We start from the raw sequence: 26,973 nt of genomic DNA on the forward strand, positions 1-26,973 counted from the left end.
CAAGAAGACATTATTCCTAGGAGTGATTTATAGGTTCGAACTCTTAGGGACTTCCTTGATGCCACAGCCGTGGCCAGAGATATTATTTTGTTTTTCCTTTCCTCTGAAGGAAATGCCCTTGCGCGTTCCGTGTTCAAGGTCGCCCCGAGGAAGGTGATGCTTCTTGTTGGGGACATGTAGGATATCTCGTGATTGAGAGTCAATCCTAGATGTTGAAAAAGATTGGTGCAGGCGTTGGAGGATGCGGTCGCGCCTGCAGCTGAAGGTGCCTTTACCAGCCAGTCGTCGAGGTAGGGGAAGACTTGGTGACCCATTTGACGCAGGAAAGCTGCCACAGGTGAAAGGCACTTGGTGAAAATCCGCGGAGCGGATTTGAGGCCAAACGGTAGGACCTTGAATTGGTAGTGCTGTCCTGCCACCTCGAATCTCAGAAACTTTGTGCCCCCTGAGTATCGGGATGTGATAGTAGGCATCCTGAAGATCCAAAGATGTCATGAAATCTCCTTTTTCTAGAATGCCTAGTATTTCCTGGATCGTCACCATCCTGAACGACTGACTCTTCAAGAAAGAGTTGAGTGCCCTGAGGTCTAGTATGGGCCTCCACTTTTTCTCCTTCTTGCGTATAAGAAAGAAGCGGGAATAGAATCCTTTCTCCCTTTGAGACGATGGAACTCGCTCGATCGCTCCTTTCTTTAACATTGCGGATATTTCTCGGAGCAGCAGTCGCAGATGTTTGTGTGGAAGCCTGCGGGGAGGGGTTGCAGGTGGGATGGTGGTGAATTCCAGGGAATGGCCGAATCTTATTAATTGAAGTACCCAGCGATCTGTGGTGATGAGATGCCAATTTTCCAGGAAATGGGTCAATTTTCCGCCAATCCTTAATGAAGGAAATAGTCGCTGGACTGGCTGGAGTAATTGGTCACTGGCGTCCGCCGGTGCCCCTCTTCTGGTTCTTACCCCTGAAGTTTGATCTCCCATAAGAAGTCTGACGACCTTGTTGCTGCTTCTGTTGGTACTGGGATTTATTCTGGTAGGAATAAGATGACCTATTTTGATAGGATCCCCTGTAGGAGGACTGGCCCCTGGATTTGTTGCCTCGAAAGGACTGATTCCTTGCCTGCAAAGTACCAAGTGCTCTAGCAGTATCAGTGTCTTTCTTGATTGCTTGGAGCGCCTCGTCAATCTTGTCCCCGAAAAGGTGTTGGCCGTCGAAGGGCATGTCCAGCACTTTCGTCTGCACCTCTTGCCTGAATGATGTTGCCTTAAGCCATCCCTGACGGCGCAGGACTGCTGCCCCAGCTAGCTGTCGAAAGCCCGTCATGGCCACATCTATGGCACAATCGATGATCTCAGCTGCCGAGGTTTGGCCCTCCGTAAGTAGTGACTTGACCTCCTCCTGAACTGTGTTTGGCAGTTCCGCTATATATGGGGCTATATCTTCCCAAAGCTGGCGGTTATAACGCCCTAACAGGGCTATGGAGTTGGCCACCTTGATGGTCATGGCCGATGTCGTAGTAAACCGTTTACCGATCGTGTCCAACTTCCTGCCTTCCTTGTCTGGTGGGGCTGACAGAGGAGAGGAAGGGTTGCGAGAATTCTTCTGGGCGGCCTGGGTCACAACTGAATCCGGTTTCGGGTGCCCATTAAGGCAAGCTGGCGCCGTGGTTGGAGCCTTGTACTTTTTATCCAGGCGTGGAACAACCGCTGGTACAGAGGCCGGCGTCAGCATCAGTTTCTTTCCCTGGTCCCAGAGAAAGTCTATTATCGGGATCGACTTCGTTGTCTTCTTTGTTTGCTCCTTGAAGTCATGCAAGAAGCACTCAGTCTCAGTCGATTCCATCACCATATGAAACCGCGTCGCTGCTCTTTCCACTATCCTATGGAAACCGCCAATGTCCACTGGCGGTGAATCTGCTTGGCGCGGTTGGGGCGAAGCTGGGGAGGATGCCACATACTCTTCCTCCTCATCATGATCCGTCTGGTCCTCCTGGACTTCCCCCTCTTCCATCTCTTCAGCCTCCTCATCTGATGATTCTATCACCTGAGGTGGCACTTTCTCCTGGTGGACCGGAGTAGTTGGCCGTGTCTGTTTTGGGGCTGTCGCTGGTGTTGTAGTAGGCGTTGGGCCCCCTGTCTCAATTGCTGGTGATTCCGGGAAACGTTGTTTATAGTCCCGGATAAGGTATTGAGGTCATTTACAATTGACACGGGAAGGCATACCATCGGGGTGACCTCCGTGCGAACCTGATCCCGGAAAGAGTGTTCCTGGTAGCTCATCTCCTCCTGTTCTTCGTCCGTGCTCTGACATTTGACGTGCAACTCTGAAGGGGAAGTAGCCTGATCCAGGAGTTCTTCTTCAGATTCCTCACTCTGGAGAATCTCCATAGGCAACTGGGTTTGCACCTTACTTGGTGACGTTGTTTCTGGTGTAATCTGCTTCCTGGTCAGTTTGCCAGACACCGAATCTTTTGCAGGATCCCCTGCCGTCGTCCGTGGTGTTATCGACGGTGGTAGGGTCATAGACGACGTTTCTATCAGCTTGGATTTCTTCCATGGCTCAGAAATACCCATGGTCGACGACGATTCCTCCGTCGACGATACTCTTGTCTACTGCATGACTTTCGTCGACGGTGCCCCCGTCGACGATATTTTCTTCGTCGACGATGCTTTCGTCGACGATGCGCTCGTCGTCGACGTCTTCGTCGTCGACGTCTTCGTCGTCAACCCTCCCGTCGACGGGGGGCTCTTCATCGACGATGTCGTCGACGGGACAATCTTCGTCGACGAGCTTTTGGACGTCGACGACTGCTTTAGCAGTATTACAGATGGAATGGGTTTACCTGCTGACGACGATGAAGGAGTGGTCGTCGTCGACGAGAAGACTAACGACGCTGTCGTCGTTGAGACAGTTGTCGTCGCTGTGGAGATATAAACCGGCGCCCCAACTCTTTTTTGGGCTGAGGAGGTTGTCGCAAGTTTGCTGGCCGACTGGGTAGGCTTCTTAAAAGTTTGAGAATCCTTTCCAGACACTGAAGATTTTGACGATCTTGCCTCTGAAGACTTCTTTTATGCCTTCATAGGAGGAGTGTCTGAGGGGCCAGGAGACGCCACTCTTGGCCTCTTCAGGGAGACTTCAGAGGTCCTAGAAAAGCTTCCCTCTGAGGATACCACACTCTCCCTGTCCTTAAGCCTGTCCAGCGAGATGAGCAGACGACCTTCTCTGTCCCTCAAGGTCTTGTGAGGGAAAGACCTACATATCTTGCAGTCCTTAGGTACGTGGTCGGGATAAAGGCAATATAGGCAGAGGTCATGCTTGTCGTCCACATGTAGCCTTTTCTTCCCACATGAAGAGCAGGCCCTGAAAAGGGCTTTCTTCTGGGATTCAGACATGCCAGAAATTTGGAAGAAAGAAATCACTCACTGCAGTGATAAATGGCTTGAAGTAATCTATGTTCAAGTCTTTGAAGAAATAAGTCACTTTTAAAAGTGAACAAGTTGGTTTTGAAGAGATCCTGAGGAGAACTCAGGCTGGAGACTCCCTAGCACAACGTGCGGTAGAAAATCTGAGCGACTGAGGCTCCTGTCAGGAAGGTTCTAGAAGGAGGTGATGGCTGACTCTAAGAGTTTGGTCCTTTTTACATAAGGACAAGGATAGGCCACTAAGGGGAGGCCCCTAGGCCTATTTTTCTCTATGTATGTCTATAGGACATTACTTTTCTATGTACCGGAGGCTCCCGTCTCGACGACGGGGAATGATTCAGGCATGTGAATCTATGAAAGACACCCCTAATACTGGATAACTGTTGATTACACCAACCACTTTACTTGCCAGACTAAGGGATGGGGCAGGGGATCTTCAGCAATAAACACATCAATGTGTTTGTGCAGTAATGGTGCAGTCTCTTACTCTAGTCACTGAAACTTTATGTGCACTATACCTTTCCCTCAATGACATACATATATGTACTCCACTGAAATTCAGGAAATTCAAACCTCTAAGGGTAGAAAGGGAACATATCATGGTGCCTTTATATTAACCACTACTAACAAAAATTACTAAATGAACGTTTATAATAGCATCTTCAATAACCGCACAATGCCTTTACCATGCATCATTTACCACATAATGCCTTTACCATACAAGGTAAGAATATTTAAGGTTTAGTGGTAGAGTGGTGTCGAGATCTGACTGGCTGCGAACACTTCAACCAGGAAGTGTTGGCAGTCATCTTGGGACTCTGCTTAAGCAGATTCCCACAAAAAAAGGTTTTTTAAAAAAAGGGGGCAGGGTAGGAATATCCCCTGACCCTTTAGCTCTAGTCATGGGCCTGAAAGGACCAAAAAGCACCTTTTTTTTTTTTTTTTTTTTTTTTTTTTTTTACACGAATTCCCCAAAAACGCAATGCAACTAAGAATCCGCTGCAATTTAAAAAGCGCAGACTCCCCCTCTTGTTTTGAATACCGCTCCATGGTGGGTCAAGACCCGTGGGGCATTTTTTGAAAAAATAGAAGAGGCACGAGGCCCTCCTCCTGAGGCTCATTGAGCCCTGGGGACCACCACCTCCCCGGGACTAAAGAAATATTAAAGGGGGGGGGACCCCCCCCCCCCAACCCCAGGGACCACCACCTTCCAGAGGCAAAATATACACAACTAAGTCCCACACAGCGGGATTGCTCAGACTTTGTCGGAGGCCCCACCCCCTTTCTCAACCACTCTTGAAAGGGGCCTCCTGGCGCACAACTGGTTGGGGGATGAAGTCTCGGGGTGAGCGCACCGGTAAACTCTGCTCTCCTGGGTGTTGGTGGAGTTTTTGATGAACTCCTCGTTCCAAGTGGAGCGCAGAGTGGCAAAACTCCGCTAACTCTGCCGGTAGAGTGGAGTTTACTGCCCACCCCTCAGACTCACACATCCACTCACAGACCCACTCAAGACACTCATATACCCACTTACAGCCCCACTTATACTCTCTCGCACCAAATTGCAAACCTACTCTGACACCCATACACCCACTGGGACACTCATGCATTTACTCACACACTAAGAGGCCGATTACGATGCCTCCTGTTTGGAATAATTTCTGACAGACCCATTTTGATGGAGTCGGTTGGAAATTAATCCGAACGGCTTGCGACGGGCTCGGAGATCCCGGAGCCATTTAGAAAGAGTCATGTAATCCCATGGGCGGCTCTTTCTGCCCGAGGAATTACAATGGCAGATTCCTACAGCCTTTCTATGCCAGCCTTTCCGACACAGAAAGACTGTGAGAATCCGACTTTGGGGGGCCTCCGGATAGCAGCCTAGTGGGCACCTTTGGTGCCACCCTGTTGGTCCCTGCAACTGGCTGCAGGCACCTTGAGGTGCCTGCCACCGGGTGCAGGGATGAACTGCACCTCAAATCTTTCCAATGAGTGCATGCATACAGGTCGGAATGCATGCTCCCATTGTAAAGAATAGGATTGCGACCAAACAGTGTTCGGTTGCATCCTAATTGCTGGTTTGGGACCACCAACAGGTTGGTCGGTCGGTCAGTCCCAGTTTTAGATCTATGTCGGACGGACTCAGGTCCATCTGACATCGAAATCTGCCCCTTAGTCTCACAGGTTAGTGGCTAAGGTTTTAGGAAATAATTTTTTTTAAAAAACCTTACAAATTCACTTAAAAGAGCAAAAGGTTACTGGGACTTTATAGTTAGGAAGTAGAATTAAAAAACCTTAGAAATTCCCTGAAAACAAACCAATGGTTACAGAAATGTTATCTTTTGGCTCAAATTTCACTTGTACAAAACCTGTGAAATTCAGCAGTTAACGTTAACTGGGCTAACTATAATTCATGCCCCCGCAATACACTGCTAGTGACCTCAAATATTACATCACTCAAGACATGGTCAAAGACATCACTGAAGACATCATACACAGAACCACTCACCCCCAAAACAACCTCTCCTACACCCACACAGCCACTCACATACCCATTAACAGACCCATACAAGTACTTACACAACCACTCATTTATCCATAGAGACATGCCCACTCACTCAGAGCCTGATCATTCAATCACTCACCCATACAGGCACTCACACAGCCACTCATCCATACAGCTAGTGACACCCAGCCATTGAATTCTACAGCTACCCACACACCCACTCATCCATACAGCCTCTCAACAGAGCCACTCACCCATACAACCACTTCCATACCCATTCACACATCCATTCAGCCACTCACTCACCCATACGGTCAATACCAGAGACACTCACTATTTTATGCAGCCACTCATACACCAACGTGCTTAACCAAACACTCACTCAAACAGCCACTCACTCACCACCTATACAACTACTTAGTCACTCACTCATACAGCCAGACACCTGGCTCACCAGCCCATACAGTTACTGATAAACCCACTTACTCACCCATACAGCCACTCACACAGCACCCACGTCATCCACTCAGCTACTCACACACGCACTTATATACCCATACAGCCACTTACACACCTGTACAGTCACTCAGACACCCACTCACACACGGATAGACACAGACTCACAAACTATGTTTAAAAAAGAAAAACTCATAAGTAGTGCACAAAGTATACTAATTTAACTTTTGTGATACCTTAGTATATATGTTTAACACAAAATCTTTTAGAAAATACTCAATCACTGGATGTCATCGGTGATGTCACTGACCATATCATGAGTGAAGTAATATGTGATGTCATAAGCAGAGCATTGCAGGGCAAAAGTTATAACTTGCTCAGGTAAATATAACTGTTAAATTTCACTGGTTTTGTACGAGCAAAATGTGGGCCTATCTATAACGTCTCTGTAACCTTGGGTTTTTCAGTGATACAACTATATATATATATATATATATATAAAACGGTTTATTTAGGGTTTAGGAGGGGGTAAGGGTATTGTTTAGGTTTATGGGTATGGTATAGGGTGGTAAGGGTATTTTTAAAGTTTATGGGGCAATTACAGAGTGGTAAGGTTAAGAAGGGGGGGGGGAATCATCTTTTTAAAACTGCTTTGGTTGGTAAAAGAATGAGTGGTAAAGGCATGTGTTGTACTGTCACACAACTCTTCACCGTGTCACTCTGTTTTCTATACATAGCACATGGTGAAGATGACCCCGGAGAAATCTCGTCAGTCTCCTGAGAAGTCATTACAGCTGTTCCAGCTCTAAACCAATGAATGAAAGGAAATTCTGAAACCAAGCGAGCATAGTAGCATGTTGATAAAGATACCAAATCAAGATTAACGTAGTCCAAAAAAAGGAAAAAATGGCCTCACCTGTTTCATTACACTTTCAACTTGTCTGTAGTCTTTGGATACATCAACAGATATACAAAGGACAACCTATAAAAGAATGAGTAAGATTAGACAGATGAAACTTACAGTGTGTAATGACTTTTGATACTTCACTAGAATTCTAATATTTTGGCATTGCAAGCAACAGATGGAATCAGTGAACATGCCATACAGCAGGATAGTCACACGCAGAATAGAGTATCAAGAGCCATTTAGGCAACCTCGCCTACCAAATTATAATCTGCCAGTGCAAACTTCCCTAGAATCCTTCTCATCTAACCACCAAACTTCTCATAATAAATGGTGAAGTATTCGCTTTCTGCAGTTACAGAAGAAACTGAAGATGCTTTGTGATGTAGGGTGGGGCTCTGATATTCAGAGGATCAATTCAGGAAGGTACTTTGGTATCCAGTACAATTAGTGTCATGGCAGAAGACCCCCATGAACAGTAAATTGGCATAATTATACAAGGAGACACAACATTACTGTTCAGAAAAACACACATACAATTTCACGGAAAAGTAACTGCCAGGAACTTGAAAGTACATGTAAGTGAGCCCAAAATCCCTACATAACACAGAACATGGTTATTCTTGAAACAGGGTTTTTGGAGGTGTGCTCTCGCAGCTATTGCTGCAGTAGAGATGTCTTAATAATTCAGACTTAAACGCAGAATTTATTTGAGAGTGGACTGGAAATGGGCTTGGTTTTGTGGGGACTCACACAAGAGTTTTGCGTGTTGAAACAGGGAATGTTTCACCATCCTCCTCGGTGGCAATGAATTGGACAGTGGCAAAAAACCATAAGTGACTGCTTTAACACAGTGCTGAATTATAAATGTAGAAAGCCAAAAAGGAGAAATTTGGGAGAAGACTGATTGACCTCTAACATAGATTAAAAAAAATCTGAGCAAAATATTTTTTCTACGTGAAAAAGGTCAAATTTAAATAATAGTTGTGGATCAGAGTCTAGATCACCCCTCCTAAAGTGGCACAAAGGGATAAATGCAGGATGTCTCCCACGTATCCTGCAACTCCTGGTGCCGGTTTGAAAAGCGGACACTATACTTTCTCTGCACTACTAGAATAAAACATAAGCTTTCCGACTCTGGGACCTAGTTTCCTTTGTTGCGCTTCAGCCAGGAACTAGAACCCTCTCGCCAGCACTTCTCATTCTTGATACACTTTCTTATACAAGATCATCTGACTATCTCAGATTATTTCAATTCTGAGGAGAACTGGAATGCTCCTGGTGTTTTTGGTAATACTCAGTCACAGGAAATATTGAGATGCTGCCAAGTCCGGTGTTTGGAAATGCACAACTACTAGCATTGGTAAGTGACTACAATCACCACAAACGTTTGCAGACTGCCCACCTAAAGCTTAGATACATTTATTTTCCAATGGTTTCGTTGAGCATGCCAAATTTATTTCACATGTCTTAGCAGTGTCTAGCCTTGTAGTGGACCTGAAGAAAAAACAAGGCGTTTCTTTCTCCTAGGCCTGTGGGTGAGGATTCATTCTTTTGTGAAGAGAGGATTCAGAAAAGGATGAAATCACAATTGGAAAAAAAATACAACGATTTGGACTATAAAATAAACTAAGCAATATCCTACATGTTATGCAAAGGTTGGTCGCACACTGCTCGTCACACCAGCAAGTTGCCCCAAGGGACTGTGGTAGATGTAGTGGCGACGGCGGGTACGCCTATGCCACGATGTATAAAGAACAGTATGTGTTGCGTTAGCCATCCCTGGACACGTGTTTCGAGGTAGTTGCCTCTCGTCAGCAGGGAGCAGGTCAGTGTAAAGGGGTGCCGCGTGGACTGCCAAAAAATGTAATTAAAACAGGTCAAGTGCCTCTCATGGCGCGCAGGTGCAGATCCAAGGCTCGTCAGCCCGTTGGCTCAAGGGAGCAACTTGCTGGTGTGACGAGCAGTGTGCGACCAACTTGTGTACAAATTATTACGGCTCCCTTGAGCCAACGGGCTGACCAGCCTTGGATCTGCACCTGCGCGCCATGAGCGGTACTTGACCTGTTTTTAATTACATTTTGGCAGTCCACACGGCACCCCTTTACACTGTCCTGCTCCCTGCTGACGAGAGGCAACTACCTCGAAACACGTGTCCAGGGATGTCTAAATGCAACACATACTGTTCTCCTTACACATCGTGGCATAGGCGTACCCGCCGTCGCCACTACATTTACCACAGTCCTTTGGGGCAACTTGCTGGTGTGACGAGCAGTGTGCGACCAACTTGTGTACAAAATATCCTACATGTAACTGTGTATGTAAGTTGAAAGAGATGGTTGGTCAAATCCTCAGTAGCTGAAGTAGCTAAATAAGCACAAATATAATCCTTAGCATCAAAAGGGTGTGTGTATTCTTGAATTACTCTAGAATGTTTGATGTGAAACCCTTCTCAGAAACTTCTATAAATGTTGCCTTTAATTTTCTCTCAGCTACTTTAGGTGCAGGTGATGTAGGTGCAGGAGTGGATCTACATGTTTCTATCTCTATTCTTTTTATTTGTTTCTTTTTTGTTAAGCAATAATGGTTGTTAATTTATCAGGTGCCCCCACTGCATATTCAATAGTTTGGATCAGACGCCGTTCATAGTTTGAAGAATCAATTATTGTTAAACTGAATCAGACAGCAAATGAGTGGAGCTTAATTATGAATTTATTTCACAAGTTTGCATCATGTGCTGTGATAATGTGGCATCTCATGGAGGTTCAAGTGGTTCTGCTCTCAGTTAATTCAGATCATGGGCTGTCAAATTAGGCACACGGTCTGTATAATAAGTCCCTTTAGGTGCTGAATACTCACAACAAGGCACTCTTGCTCTCTTAGATCTCCTAGGCGTCTGCTCATCTTCTTCCATATAAATTATACTATAGATTTTGTTTCTTAGACAATGGTATGTGCCATGCATTCAACTATTTTAATGGTCTCCTGCTCTTGGGCCATTCCTCGCCTCTTTAAAGTCACTCACTCACTTCTCACAGTTATTCTTTCACTGGAATCATTTGGTTACACCTGTGATGTTTCTACAGCATCGCCTCTTTCAGATCTCAGCTCTTTAATCTTCAGGGGATGCTTCAACACAACTCTGCGAGATTTCAGGAACCTGGAAAGTTAAGGAACTCTGATGGATGGGAAGGATCTCATCCACCCCGGTCCTTCAGGACATACGGACACAGTAGGTCAGACCTAATTCAGATGTCACAACCTCGTCAAGTGGGCATCTCACTCTAGGTATGAGAGAAATAAATCCAGTTTGTTATCCCACCACACTTCACGGCAGTGTTTGTGATCAGGAAAACCTGATCGTGCCCCTTACACCTTAGCTACAAATAGGATTTTCGAACATGTTTTTTTTAATAAAACTCAATCACCAGGGCTACCGTTGTCTAACTGCTCTTGACTTGGGATGGCAGTAGCAGCAGCAGCTCCAACCTGGTGAGAGACAGAATGTACCACATCAGCCAACCCTTTGCAGTAGTAGAGAATCATAATATTTACAAACACATTTGCAGGCACAGCAGGCAGTCACCCGGCATGTCTTATGAGTATTTCATCTGATGACAATCCTGTTTTTTTGTAAGGAGTGCCTTGGAGACTCATCAACACCAAGGGCGAGGCATCTGTCATTTTAGAGAATTGGATGTGCGTACTTTGGCCAAATGAGATTTCAGTATGCCATTAAGTTGCTCAACTTTTCCTGAAGCTTCTGGTCAGTAATTACAGCGCAACCACTATTTCACTTGTAACGCCACACACAGCATTATTGGGGTCTCATTATTAAAACGAGTCCCTCGGTCTGACTCCAGAAAAACTAGAAATCCGAACCTTGATATGAATTTTTGCAACAGCAGTTTTGCTACAGTGAGACATTCATTTCTCTGTGTCGGGTAGGCTTTCACCCATCAGAAGAGAATGCACAGTCTGACCAGAATATCTCCTAGCCCACTTCAAAGAAGAATTTTGATTCTATTAAAGGGTCCTCCTGATTTACTTATGTGACTCATGGTTACAGGTGGTGTTCTCCCTATTTTCATCTGCTGACACACCACATGTCTGTGGCACAATTCCTCAGCTAAAACTCTAAGTCAGTGATTGTACCAATTCTGCTTAAATAGTTTCACTATGGCCTCACTTCCTATTTATGCAGGGCCATGAAAATGTCACGTCATGGAGAATAACAGGCTATAGCGAAACACACGTCTTCCATCAGCTGAACCCCGGTTCTCATTTGCATTTTTAACACATCCTGCTCTGACCCATCCTTGCTGCTCTGCCTCGGACACTTCTTCCTGCAACCTCTTGATTTCCTTCCAAGTATCAACTACTGACAACACCATTGAAAAGGTGGTGTCGTCATCAGATTAATTTGCATATTCTTTGTTAAATGTGCATGCTATACCGAGCAACAATACCGAGCAACTTCATGGGCATATCTGTTTCCAACTGACACGCAATCCTTTTGGTTCCTCTGGACTACACATTTAACAGCAATTTCTTGCAGAAACTGCAATGCTTCCAACAGTCGCATCACATATTTTCCATTTCATAAAGGAGATCCGGACTAAGTCTTGAATCTCCTCTGTGACCATAACATTCAAAATCATGGACCACACAAAAGCCATATAGACTATCAGTAAATATTGCCACCCACAATTGCTGTGAAAATAACATCCTCTGGTAAGAGCAACTAGTTCTACCGCCCTGAGCAGAGGTAACAACTCAAAGCATTAGCTGCTATCCAATTTGTCTCCTCTCTTAGGCATTAGCAGTCAACAAATATTACATAGTCGGGCTAATCAAGGGGTTCAACCTCAATATCAGGTCTTGTCTTGGTCCATAAATCTGTGACATCGAAACAGTCGTGCTCAACCTCTTCCCCCATCAATTTCATTTTCAGGCAATGGTAACAATGTAGCTGGATTAATAGTCTGACATCTTTTCAAAGTGATATTCTCCGCTGCCAGAATCAATTTTTCATATTGAGTCGGGCATTTTTCATATGTTGTGTTTTTGTTCGTGTGAGCAACATTTCCACTGAATGAGAGACTCACTGTAAGAGGATGTCCCATTACTATACTCTTGCTTTTATCAATACGGACACCAACCACCGCAACCGCTTTCAGGCATTTCTGCGGCAACAGGGTCAAAAGGAGTTGAAAGATATACCACACGTTTTCAAGAGTCTAGATGCATATGAGTAAGCACTGAGTGAATGCAGCCCTCACTCCCTCTGCAAAACAACCTGAACGTTTTACTGTAATATGGCGCTCCCAGAGCAAGGGCCTGACAGACTTTCTCTCAGCTGTAGGGACACTTTTAAGCAATCATCTCATGGAAGCAGATCAGGCACGTCTTTTGTTAGCCTCAGTAAAGGCTTGGCAACTATGGTAAGATTTGGTATCCACTGTTTAAAGTAGCACAGCATTTCAAAAACACATTCTGATTTCTCCCTGCATTTTAGGTGGATTCATTTTCAAAATGGCAGTAATTCTCTTGTGACACCGTCCTTATTCCTTTTTCAATGGGCTGCTCTAAAATACAGAACATGTTTCTGACAGTATTGCAACTTAATCGGGGACACTATGTTCAATTTCAACCGAATGATTTACTAGGATAATCGTATCTGGTTTGCTGGCTTCTTATGTACTTGTTGCCACAAGCAGGTCGTCAGTGTACTATACAAGAGCCGAATTGCAAGGCATTTGTAAAGTCAATATCAGATAAAAAGATAAATGGGCTTTCAGTATACCTTTGAGGGATGCGGCACAATGTGAAAACTCTGCATGAGGACAGTCAATTTATTTTCTCCTTCAGGCTTGAAAACAATGGGATGGAAGGCCTTGCAGAGGTTCACAACAGATAACCACGCAATATCACCTGGAATCCAAAAACATATTGTAGATGGATGCAGTACCATGGAACAACATGAGAGGACTATACTATTATTTTTTTGTAAGTCCTGCATTTTGTTGTATGTGCATTCGGACCTCTGGGTGCAGCCGAATAACAAACTGACACTAAGCTCCCCAGATCTCCCCTTTCAGGATTTTCTTGTCCACTGTGTTGTTTAAACACTTGTAACAAGTGTTTATAATCGACAGGAACTGATTCTTAAGCTTCCGGAGTCGTGCTATTGAATCGCTTCATTCTACTTTCTCATCACCAAAGGCGAAGTTGCATGGGTACATGGAATCCTTGGGTGATCTGCAAGTGGCCTTTGTACAGCTATCTTACACTTAGTCCATATATCCTTGGTACCACAATGTCGAAAAAGGTATTCCAATCTGTCCACAAAACCGTCACCATTTTTACACACCTATCAATCTGAGTATACCATCGAACAGGATTCTCTCTCAGTTTAGGGCAGTTGTTCGTGAATGTCAAAAGATCACCTCTTTAAGGAGGGGGTCCCAAAACGCATTTTCCCCATGTTAATTCCCATAGGAATTTTGAAACCGGTTAAAGCCTGAACTGCTGAACGGAATTACACCAAATTTGGTTAAAAAGGTAGCCCTTGGTTAAGAACGAGACTTTTTTTTTTTTTTTTTAAATGGTGTAAATCCGCTCAGTCATTCCTGAGAAATTGAAAAAAGAAAAATATCGATATCTGAGTATCAAGGAGGGTTCGCGAATCCTCCCGTGCACGAACTTCACTCCGATTGGCTACCAACACTCGAAACCAGGATGTCTTGGCAGCCATCTTGTAACTCAGTAACGAGTCACAAGAAAACAGAAAAAAAAAAAACAAGAAAAGGGGGCAGGACAGAAACACCCTGACCCACTAGGCCTGCTGAGGGGGTCAGGGCCAAAAAAAGCATAAAAAACCCAAAACAAAACGTGTTGGGTGAGTGAATCCTGCCGAAAACTTTTTTTAATAAATGAAGAGCGGGCTCCCGCGCTTCGTTATTGTTAAGCCCCCGGGTGGGCCAGGTCCCGGGGGCATGCCCAAATTATATAGCGGGGCCCCAGCAGCCCTGGGGACCACCACCTCCCCGTGGCTTCATTCATGGTTTGCGGGCGGGGCACGCAGCCTCCCGCAGCCCCGGGGACCACCACCTCCGGCTCGGTTTTAATTTGTATAAAATGTGAGGGGGGCTCGAGCTCCCAGGGGTTTAGAAATGAAGGGAGAGGGGCCGCGCGGCCCCCCTCGTGGAGCCTTTGATGACCCTGGGGACTGCCACCCCCCAGGGCCAGCTCCTGCAATATCCCAGGGTGGCCACCCCCGGGATATTGCTGTTTGCTATGGCAGGGCAGGAGCACGGCTCCCGCCCTGCCATAGCAAACCCTGCTTTGCTTCATTGAAGCGAGAGCAGGAAAACCTGCTCTTGCTTCAATGAAGCAAAGCAGTATTGCTTATGAGCAAGGGGAGCTGCATGTTAGCAGCTCCCCTTGCTCAAAAGCAATGCAGGCTCCTGCAGGAGGCGGGGAGCCAGCGGGACCGTGGGGCTCCTCCCACTGTCCCTAACGGAAAGGGCTGGCCCTGGGGAATGGGGTCCCTGGATTGGCCCGGGAGGGGGGCCGTGTAGCCCTCCATCGCATATATATATTTTTTAAATGGCCAATAGTGGCCCAGGGAAGGGGGGGGCCCACACAGCACCCCTCCCACAAAAAAGGAAGGAAAAAAAAGGCAACTCGCCGGAGGCCAACTAGCCCACCGGGTACCTCCAGTAAGCGCCACAGAGCTGCGTTGCAGAGAGGTGGTCCGAGGTCACGCCCCTTTTTACACCACTCTACAAACGTGGCCTCTGGTGCACTGCTGGTGGGGCGATGAAGTCCTCTTGTGTCCTGAGGACCTCAGGACACAAGTGGACTTCATCCTCCGAGCATCAGTGCGCCAGAAACCGCGTTTGCAGCGTGGTGTAAAAAGGGGCGTGACCTCGGACCACCTCTCTGCAACGCAGCTCTGTGGCACTTACTGGAGGAACCTGGTGGGCCAGTTGGCCCCCCCGGGACCCTCAGGATTCTAGGGGACTTAATGGGGACGTTATAGTTCGAAATTAGCATTTAAAAAAACCTTAGAAATTCACTGAAAAAATCCATACGTTTCAGTAACGTTATAGTTAGTTGGACATTTCACTCATACAAAACCAGAGAAATTCGGCCGTTATAGTTTGTAGAGTTAACTATAACTAGCGCCCCCGCAATGCACTGCTGATGACGTCACAGATTACATCACTCATGACATGGTCAGTGACATCACTGATGACATCACTCATGACATCTCAAATGACACCACTGAAGACATCATCCATGTGATAATCTGATGCACCTCCTCACACCCCAATAAAACCTTTTATACACCCACTCTAAAATACAGACTACCAATATCGAAACCATAGGCAGACCAATAGCAGTTAGAACATACCAGCCCAGTGATTCCTAGGTCTACGCACAAACACACAAACACACACAATCACCCATACAGTAATTCATACATGCAGTCACTCATCAATACAGCACCATCATATGCACTCATACACCCATATAGCCCTTCACAAATGCACTCTTGAAACCATACTCCCAGTGAATCACCCACTCACACATCTATGCACAGTCACCCACCACCCACACACACAGACACCCATACAGATACTCAGACAACCAATCAATAACCCATATAGACAGTCATGTAGCTACTCACCAACCCATGCAGCCACGTATACACCAACTGACAGACTGATACAGACATTTACACAGTTTACTCACTAACCCATGCATTCAGTAAGATACAATTAATCAGTCACTTATACAGTCAGTCACGGACCTACTAAATCATCCATTCATACACTTATACACCCACTCATTCTTAAATACACCTTGGCATATATACATGTATAAAATATATTTAAAGTTTAAAGAAAAACACTTTCACTGGATGATGTCATTTGAGATGTCATGAGTGATGGCATCAGTGATGTAATATGTGACGTCATTAGCAGTGCATTGCAGGGACGCGAGTGAGTTATCTCTACTAACTATAATGGCCGAATGTCTCTGGTTTTGTACAAGTGAAATGTCCAACTATCTATAAGGTCCCTGAATCCTGTGGTTTTTACAGTGAATATATATATATATATATATATATATATATATATATATATATATATATATATATATATATATATATATATACACCCACACACACACCTCCGAGCCAAAGTTTAGTGTAGCCAAAGACTCCTGCCATCTTGAAAATTCCAAAAGTAGGTAGGATTAGCCTTGGGAACCTTTACCCCATTGGTTAGGGCACCCCCATGGGTCATTCCCACCCACTAGCTGGTGCCAGGCATAAAGCTGGCAACTCCAGGCACCCACTTCAGAACACTCTCTGGACCTGAAAAGGCCTGCTGTGTGTGACTTAAGAGCCCTGAAGACTGGACCTTCTCTCCCTCTTGTACCCAGAACAAAAAAATTGGACCCAAGGTTCATAATGCTGACCTGTTAAAGCTACAGAGAGACTTTTTATTACAACTCACTACATCACTTCGAGCCGCGCTGGGATTTGCCCAGTGTTGCAGGTTGTAGGATTCTGCTTTTTTTCTATTTTGATTTCTGTTCAGGAACTTTTTTTTGTATTCGAACAAGCGATTCCCTGGCTCGGCTCGGCTCCGCACTCGAGGTGGCGTTACATGCCTCTTTAAAAGCCGTTTTTGTTTTATCAGCATCGCGCCTGCTTCCGGACGGCGTGCTTCATGTGGGTTTTAACTTTTAAGAAGATGCCTCCAGTATGCGCGCACCCGCAAGGTCACATTCCATACCTCTTTGAACAAGTCTTTGGTTTATCAGCACGCATGACGCCTGCTTCACGTATGCCGTGCTTCATGTGTCTTTTATATTTATAAAGAAGATGGTTCCAGGATGTGCGGACCTAGACGCTTCAGTAGGGAACCAGAGGGGACTGATGGATTATTAAGCGAAATTGACATTTTTGCATCAGCCACAGGCTATCGATGTAATTGTCTCAGTCTAGTATGCACGGATATTCTATTTATGTTCCGTGCATCGGCACAAACTGGAAATTTCACTGGCACAGAGTACGTTGCTTTGTTTACCGGATCTCCACACTCCTTGTAGTTCTGAAATGCGAATGTGTGCTTCCTTTCAGCCATCAGCGCTTCGGGATCAGGAGGACATGCATGCTGTGGCTCCGCTTGTGTTCACTGGATCGGTGCAAACAACCATGTGCATGTGCTGCCGGGCAAAGAACCTGTGGGTACCACCGGAATCAGTTCCGGACACACAGCAGCTAATCCAGGCCCTGCAAGAGACCCAAGGGGAGAGGAAGGTTGTGTGTCGAAGATGCTTAACTGTTCAGGGGAGCTTGTCCTCCTGCTGTCTACCCTTTTTTGACCAGACCATATTACGCCATCTATGTATGAATTTCTACAGCGTGCCTCCCTAGCCAAAAGAGAGTAGAGCTTCTACCGTTGTATTTAGGAATCTCCCAACCACCTTTCTGCCTGTCCAGCAAACAAAACTCCATTTAAAAGCAGTGCTTAAATTTCAAGAAGCACCGTAAACGTATTCAACTACTTAACAGGATTGTTTAAATCGGCCTGTTCCTTCTCTGGTTACCTTACTTGCGTGCACCATCTGCGTAAAGGGTAAAATGGCAGCAGATGCAGTGTGGCTTGATAGCTGCTGGTTGGGTTAAAAGGTATTGAGCTGAGGTGCACTTTTCATAGGCAAGTATCAGTAATGTAGACTGTAAACGACAGTACTTGTGGGTGCAAGTTAGCCTCAAGTTGTTGAGGAAAGGGCTGGCTGCAGACCTCTGTACTCACCAGCAGTTGCTTGTAATTTCATTGCAGAGCCAGTAATGCACACAACATGATCACAGGGGAAACAAAACACAGGTTCTTTGACTCTTATAGCACACACTCTTGCCTCTTCCCCGACCATTTGAAAATGAATTTGTAAGACCTGGGGTCTCTAGGCCCTATGGGGCGGTAACGTGACACGAGCGGTCGGGCCACCAAAGGTCTGTGTGTAAAGCAACCATACAACACGCACCTCTCATGGGACAAGGAACACACACAATAAGTGACGCCATACGGTAGGAGTTAAGTAAATACTCTAGTTTATCCAAGCAGATCACGTTAGATGCAGTTCATGAGGTAGCAGTACATTTCATAAGCTGGTGATACCACAAATGACATTCATAACAAATCAGTACTGCCTGAGGTACAACTACCCTTCACCTAGAGGTACACGCGCGCTTCACGTTCCTGTAGCGCCTTAGGGGGGTGAGGATGGCGCTAGGCGCCCTAACTGGTGACGACCTCAGAACGGGGCATCTAGCACAGAGAGCTACTCGTAATAGATGTCATTTAGTATTTCATTAGGAACATGAATAACAGCGTGCTACTCGTAATCAATAGCACGTAGCCCTTCAACAGGGGCGTGAATAACAGCGCGCTACTCGTAATCAATAGCACGTGGTACTTCAATATGGAACATGAATGACAAAGCGCTACTCGTAATCACTAACACGTAGCACTTCAATATGGCACATGAATAACAGAGCGCTACTCGTAATCACCAACATATAGCACTTCAATATGGCACATGAATATCAGAGCGCTACTCAGAATCACTAGCATGTAGCACTTCAATACGGCACATGAATAACAGAGCGCTACTCGTAATGACTGACATTGAGCACTTCAATCCGGCACAGGAATATCAGAGCGCTACTTGTAATTATGGACATTGAGCACTTCAATCCGGCACAGGACTAACCGAGCGCTACTTGTAATTATTGGCGCTGGGTACTTCAATGCGGGGTAGGACAGTCAATGCGCCTCACGAAGCTTTTAGCGGGAAGCGCCCGGGACGGGAGGAGCGAGTCTCTCGGCTCCGGTGCAGTTCGTAGGGCACCTCGCTTCAGAGCAGTCACGGGGGCACAAGGAGAGGATCCCTCGGCGGGGTCTCTCCGTCGCGCTGGCAGGGGGGGGAACTCCCACGGAGAGGGGACCCGGGCTGAGGGTGCGGTGCGGTTCCCGACCAGTAGGGGGCGCACCAGGGGCAATCCCAGCCTCCGGGCTTACCTCGTCCTCTGCGTCAGACGGCGTCCGCTCCAGCGACGATGGGGGAAACTCAGCCCCAGGCCTCGCGCACCTTCTCACACAGCTGCGATGGCAGCGGCGGGGCCCCGGGCTCCTCATGGGACTCGTGACTCTGCAGGGCACTTCTTCCGGCCTCCGGGCCGCGGCGGTGAGCGCGCTGGCTTCCACGTCACAGGGGGGGGCTCAAGTTAAGGATGGGGGTTCCGCTCTCAGCGGAGCACGCTGCCGGGGGTCCCAGGCCAGGTCAGCGCAGGGGTCACAGCGTTAATACCTGTTCGATCCTCGGTGGCTCTTCAATCTGCTTTGCATACGGCTTCAGGGGTCGGTCTGGACACGCAGTCTCAGTGCTTGGCATACAAGTCTCTGTTCTCAGATGTTAGATAAAGTCTTGTTGGCGCAGATGTATCTGGCGCCCTTAAAGGGTTCTGTTACAGGGGTTAGGGAGGGAGAGGGCGACTAGATCCTTCCTAGTCAGGCTGGGCAGAGAGTCTCTGGGTCCTCCTACTGCTGGGCAAGATCAGTGGGTTTCACAGGGTCCCTCACTCACTTAAGAGGCAGCACCTAAATCCTGTCACTCTCAGAGGCATAAGTCCCTGGCTAGGCCCTACCGCCTACACTCCTGGTGGATTCTTCCAGCTCTGCTTCACCCCAATGGCCAACTCACCACAAAAGTTTCCCTCCCTCTCTTAAGTAGCCCTAGGTCAGGTGACCTCTGGCCAAGGCGGCAAAAGAAAAACCACACCTCCCTTCTAGAAGGTTCCAGCACATTCCAGGAGCTTCCCCACTCTACCTATGGGACAAAAAGGCGGGCTGGAGTCGCAACATTGTTGTGGGGTTCCAGCCAGCTCCTGGCAGCTAGGGTGCTACTATGAAAGACCACTCTGCAGTAGCAGGGGCCTGTGGCAGCCATCTTGGGAGAAGGGAGCACCTGCACCTTAACACTGATTGGCAATGAAAAGGCTCCCGGAGACCTAGTCCAACACAAAAATGAGGGTGGAAAAAATGAGGCACGATACAAAAATAGAAGGGGAGACCACCCTAGGGCTGACAGGTCCAACAGAATTGCATAAAAAGACCTTCAGCTTCGTGGAACTAAATCGCAGCCAAATATTTGTTACAGGCCACGATTGAATTGTGGTTGTAGGCAGAGCAATTCTATGCAAATGCGGAGCGAGGGTGTGGGTAACGGCTAGAGCAGCCGACGTTGCAGCTGGGGAATAGGGTTAGAGTCTCGGCGAGAGGTTCAATCACTCAGTCTCCCCGTGGCTAAAAATGAATGTGTCCGTCTGTAATGCAAGTGGTGCGCATGCAAATTGCACCGATACCCACTGTGCTGTACACACCGTCCTTCAAACCACGGGGCTGCAGGAACCCTGCGCTGATTAGAAAACCCACTGAGCTGCCATGTGACTCCGTGCCTCGTGTGATGCCGGCTGCAGCCGCCCAGGCATTTTACCCAACAAAACTTTGCATGCTGGGATTATTACTCCACTCCCCACAAGGTCAAAAGTAAAACTACAACTCCCAGAATGCTGGGTGCAATGCTTGATGGAGTTCTTTGGGCATCAGTGGCGTAATCCTCCTCAGAACAGGTGTGCCTTGAGCAGACACCTGCAGGTTAATGTGCCTGCTGCGGAGATGTCTGCCCCAGCAATAGGACATAGTAAGTTCTAACTGTGGCGGGGCACAGTCTTTTATCTTTCCGGTGGAGGATGAAATGAGTGCCCTTGACTTCAGTTCATGCGAATGGATGCTGTTTCACATCTAGGCACGAGTAAACAAGGCCAGGACAACTGGTTCTTGACTCTCTAGTGAATGTTTGTGTTTTTGCTTTCCGGTGTGGTTTTGAGGTATTGCAGCATTTGCATAGCGCCTCGTACCCCCAGTTCACTTCCGGGTGGGCGAGTAAGAGATTACCCTGTTCCTTGTGCACTGTTGGTTGAGTGGGGGTTTATAGTTTGAGGAAAGTGTGACGTGTCTTTGTGCGTCACATCCTTGTGGGACGGGTCTTTATGTGTGGGTTCGGGGGGTGCTCAATATGTGGTGGGAAGCACGTGCTGGTGCCCCAAAGCATGCAGTGAAGCAGCCAGATGTGGGGGATAGCGCTGCGATGCATGCCCTTGACGTGCTTAGGTAGCTGGGCAGTGGCGTTTTCCTGCTGCAAGAAACAACACTTCTTTTTAAATAGAGCAAAAAGTATCCTTCCACCCCTTTCATGAAAATGTTTTGTATCATTATCCATGCAAATTTATTGTCACACCACAGATGCTCTTTTCAAAGCAATAAACAACAAAATGATGGAAGGAATGCTAAACTGTATCTCAGCTGCTGAGGATTGGTTGGTGCTGCATTCTCGCCCATAGTTTTTCTGCCTCTGTGCCACTCTGAACAGAGATCAGCCATAAGCATATCTGTCCTGCACCTACAGGACAGTGCAGCCCAAACTGCCCTGCTAGGACCCCTCCAGATGGGAGCACTAGTAGCTGCGCACCCTTTCATAGCAGTACTTCTAGTGATGGGGCGCTCCTAGTTTACCAGAGCCCCAAACAAGCCGGAGCTTAAGAGTTTGGATGTATTGAATATGAAACTATCCCCTAGTGAGACGTGTACAGCCCAGAAATGTGATGTAATGCAATAAATCTTAACATGTAATAGGTAGAGAACTGCAGCAATAACTGTGGTGCATAATTTGCCCTTAGTCACATAATATGGTGTATAATTGGCATTTCCTTCCCACATCATTAGTCTTTCTTAGCTGCACAATTTGATCTATCCTGATGGCCACGAGAGCAATCACATCCCCTTAACAGTGAGAGCAGTACAAGAACTGTCAGTTGTCCAGGCAGAATAGCATTTTGTTGTTGGAGCACTCCCACCCACTAACTAAAAGGCCATTTGGGGGGACATTTCTTGTAATTCAGCACCACTTCGTGGTGGACCTCGAGGTCTCCCTCATTTATCCCACTTCAGGAAGTGCAGGCCTCACAGCAGCCAGGACCCGGGACACGCGTGCATTGCTCATGGATGAGTAGTGTTAAGCTTTCACTTGGCCCTCCTTGGCAATGTTCAGAGTTTCTACTTCCTCACCTCAGTGTAGGGGGCATGCAGGGGGTGGGAATGAACATTTGGAACCCTCTCCCTTAGTGCCAGGCCTCCAGTTGTGCTCCAACAGGTACCGCCCGTACAGATGTAGTGAGGGGGAAAAGACAAATAAAACTCCATCACTGAGTGAGTTCACGCTCACTCGCTGACACATGCGGTGCTCTGCAGACCACAGGGTTGATTTCTGGCAGGATTAACTTGACTTTCCATTCTTCAGAGATCTTTGAACTGATTACCATTAAATTGGACAACGGTAACACTTGTTATTTACAGCGCTTAGCGGTGATACAAATGCAGAACGAAATGCCATATAATAAAAAGTTCTCTCTCCACTACTTCGACCTAACTACTACACCAGAGGGTAAGTCTAGGAAAGCAGGTGTGGAGTTACAATAGGAATTATATACTTCTTTTGTTAATGTAGTGAGAGGCAATGTACTAGATACAATATATTTGTTGGGCGATATTAGCAACCTCAATATAGAGTCACTCTCATTGGGGGTAGATTCTGGGCCTCGTATTGTGGGGTTCCAGATTGGAGACGGCTGATAAAGTCACGAACCTTGAATTTTAGCTCTGCAAAAATCCTGGGTCTCTTTGTTAGGGTAGGCGTTTCCATCTTGGTTCTCAAGAAGGCCTTTATCCTACCTGACCTTTTCTCAGCGGACTAAGGCAGTGATTGCCCTAGGGGTTGTGATAGGCTTTCCAGGGGGTGTAAATCTAGGCCTAAATACCAGGCCCTGGGCTTAATTTGTAAAAGAACGGGTACCGGTGCCCAAAGCCCTGCTCAGAAGTCTACGGCCAGCACTATTAAATATCAGCAAGCCTACTACTCTCTACTAATCATTCTCCTATGATCTACGACTTTCTCTCTACTACTCACTCTCTACTACTACTCACTCTCTACTACTACTCACTCTCTACTACTACTCACTCTCTACTACTACTCACTCTCTACTACCTACTGCTTTCTACTACTCTATGCTACTCTCTCTATACTACCCTCTACTACTCACTCTCTACTCTACTACTCTCTACTACCCTCTATTACTCACTCTCTACTCTACTACTCTCTACTACCCTCTACTACTCACTCTCTACTCTACTGCTCTCTACTACACTCTCTCTCTACTACTCTCTCTCTACTACTCTCTCTCTACTACTCTCTCTCTACTACTCTCTCTCTACTACTCTCTCTTTACTACTCTCTCTTTACTACTCTCTCTTTACTACTCTCTCTTTACTACTCTCTCTTTACTACTCTCTCTTTACTACTCTCTCTTTACTACTCCCACTAATATATGCTTTTATACATGTATACATCTGTATATGTATGCACACTATGCCATTATAGACCTATACCTATATACATATATAGACCAACATATATATGCACATATATACACATACAATACATCTGCATATCTAAATAACGAAACTTCTAAATGCATGCATAAATATGCATATTATGTACATTGAGAAATGCTAACACAATAATAAAAACTTCTAAAAAGAAACACCATTTGCTAAAAAAAAAAAAGCTCTAAATTGGACAAAGACGAGACCTGTTGAATTTTTAATGCTGGTTTAACTTTGTACTAGAACGACAACTTTTATCTTCTTATTGCTAACATTTTTAAAGGAAAATGTTATGTAATAAATATTTGTTGTTCTCAGTCGAGAACTAAATCAAATAAACTTAACTTGGGGGGGTGGGGAGGCTTTTTTTAATTTGTATCTTAGGAAGCGGCGTGTATGATACAGCACAAATATGGTTCAGCTCACTAGACGAGATTCTTCCATCCCTAAGCAGTACGGTATCAGTAATAGTTTCAGAAGACAAAATCTGGCCGACGACCACAAGATGGCAGCATTGGTAAAATGTAGGAGGATAATAGAATTATTTAAGAGCGCTAACACAATAACGTGCGGGGTTGTTCTTACCTGCATGTCGTTAATGGCACACTTTTCTATTTCTTTCTTGGCCTGCAGCAGCTTATTCTGTGATAACAGAGGCAGAAAAGATATCGTCAGCAAGCCTGTCGCGCCTATTTATACCTCACATAATTACAGTGGCAACCTCACCTCCACTAGAACAGAGTTCATCGTTCAAATTCTGAAAACTGTACCAATAATGCAGTTGAGCGAATGCAGTTAACCCCCAGTCTACGAAATACACGTAAGACTGCGACATGAAAAGCACGTATTACCACTAAAACGAGGTTTGAGATTCGTTCACTACAATGCAGACTACATTTAACAATCGCATTAACACCAGAAAACCCGAGTCGACACAGCCATCCATCCAACCATGCCTATGTTAAATGTAACAATTCTAGCTTCACTGCACTGCGTTTCACTCAACTTTCAAGAGAATGGAAATCGGGGTAAAGCAGCGTTCTATTTATGTGGTTATAGGAGTGTCTAAGTTCAGGGTCACTAGAATTATTCGGCACTGGAGGGAATAATTATGAGTGTTGGGACGGAAGCCCCTCGCATAGTGATGGGCGTGTACCCCTGTCCTCAGTGCCCCCAACTATAACGAGGTCTAGATGAGATCCCCGATGCGGATTGTTGTTGTCATGGGCAAACATGGACTATGCGTGTGCGCCAACAGGCCTGTCTCCAAGAAGATTGGGGCAGTTTAGGACCAGAGAGGCGCTGAAAACGCTACCCTCATAGTGGTGCCTTTGCCAGTTTGGCAAGACGAGCGCATTGATGACAGCATACTGTGCAGTGTTCGTTATAAGTGAACAGGTATTTATTTTACGTGTGTCACTGGAGTGAGGCCTACAGGCTCACTCGTTTAAAGTTCTGCTGCTGTGTGCTTCATACACCCTTGGCCTACATCAGTTTGGTGTGTAGAGCTGCGCAGTGTGTGTGTTATACATGTGCTGGGTGTACGTGTGCCTCTGAATCATACCATAAATGAAGGATGTGGTGCAGTGTACATGTATGTCATATGCATGTGCTGGGTGTATGTGTGCCTGTGAAAGGCACACTACATGGAAGATTCGGGGTCTATTTAGTGAGACCCAGGACTAACTGTAGGTATATTAAGAGGCAGATTTGTGTATTCCTGAACTCCTGTGAGCTGGATGGGGCTCACTGGAAGAAAGGAGAGCCCCAGGCTCTTCAGTACACTTTAAAAGGTGAAAACCAAAGGAAATGATGGACGGAGTGTTGAACATTGCAAGCACTCACCCCCAGTCAACTGATCTGGGTTTAATCCATCACCGTTCTTTAGCCCACTCTGCCACCCCAGTTCAGACATGGCCATATGCAAATCAGTCTGACCCTGTGTCTCATGGGAACAGTCCAGCCCGAACTGCCAAGCCACTTTAAAAGGTGCTCATGGATTGAGAGGTCATTGGGAAGGGGCTTGGCATTTCCGGAAGGAGACAGGGCTAATGGGAGAATCATAAAGAGTAGGGCGGCCTAGGGTTACCTTTTGATACGCATATCACTGTGGCCGATATCAAGATGCGACTCTCTAGTCACTACCCTGGTCTGTGTTGTGTCAGATTTGGAGTGACTCCTGTTGTGATAGACTGCTTTCTGGAGGCAGGGCAGAGTAGAGAGCACTTCAAAAGGAAGCAACTGCACCCCTATAAAGATTCAGCAATAAATCAGATTTGAGGTCTTAAAATTAACCATGAGTTTGGGAGTTAAATGCCCTCAAAATTCTCAACTGCCAAGCAGCCAGTCAGACTGCGCAAGGTAGTGCTGCTCTGCAAGACTTCGGCATGTGACCAGGGCGGAGGGCCAATGCCTCTCAGTCTCCCAGCTGGGTGAGAGGACATCACCCAGGGACTTAAAGACCACCTTCCCCTGAATCACCTCTGCCTGTCTGCTTGCCAAGACCAGTGTGCCCTGTGAAGAAGAGGCGCTGGAGAGAGCGAAGTCCCCTGGGGGATCTAGTCTATTGTATCGCTGGAGTGAGGCGGGAGCCGCTACACCAATCGGGTCATCGACACAGTGCATGTTGTAAGTCGGTGGACCCGTATGACAGGTAGGGCTACAATGAAGATTGTTGCTAAGCTGATCGGGCTGTAGCCCAAGTATAGTGAGGACAGTGACCCCCTGTATGCCAGGGGGACCACTGGGGCAAGGCAAGAAGCGTGGTCTGGACCATCATTTTGAGGAGGCCGCCGCTGTAGCAACCCGAGCAGGCCCAAGCTTCAACTGAGGACCAGCACCAGGTACGTTGCAACCTCCGCCTCACACCTGTGAAGAGGATCCAAAGTTACTAACCAGCATAGGAGTAGCAGAGGATCCTCCCACCCCCATCCCCCTAGCCGCAGCCTTCGCAGGACCTTTGACTTTATTAAAGTATCAGACTCCTGAGACTGACTACTAGTGTAGTTTAGCCTGAATGTCAACCACAGTAAATGGGGACTGACCACTACTGTTAGCGAGAGGGGGTTGGGATTCAGGCGCCCACCTACAAAACAGTAGAGCCT

General features: G+C 46.5%; 1 protein-coding gene across 1 annotated transcript in view; it reads right to left on the reverse strand.

Annotated features, from left to right (window-relative positions):
• Positions 1-26,973, reverse strand: part of KDSR (3-ketodihydrosphingosine reductase) — a 310,571-nt gene that overhangs the window by 164,973 nt on the left and 118,625 nt on the right. The window contains exons 3-4 of the mRNA XM_085606936.1: positions 24,455-24,511; positions 7,296-7,361 (exon numbers count right to left, since the gene is read on the reverse strand). Coding sequence (XP_085463062.1) covers positions 7,296-7,361; positions 24,455-24,511 — 123 coding nt within the window. The remainder of the gene's footprint in view (positions 1-7,295; positions 7,362-24,454; positions 24,512-26,973) is intronic.

Source organism: Triturus cristatus, chromosome 5_2 (genome assembly GCF_964204655.1).
Source record: "Triturus cristatus chromosome 5_2, aTriCri1.1, whole genome shotgun sequence".
Taxonomy (NCBI): Eukaryota; Metazoa; Chordata; class Amphibia; order Caudata; family Salamandridae; genus Triturus; species Triturus cristatus.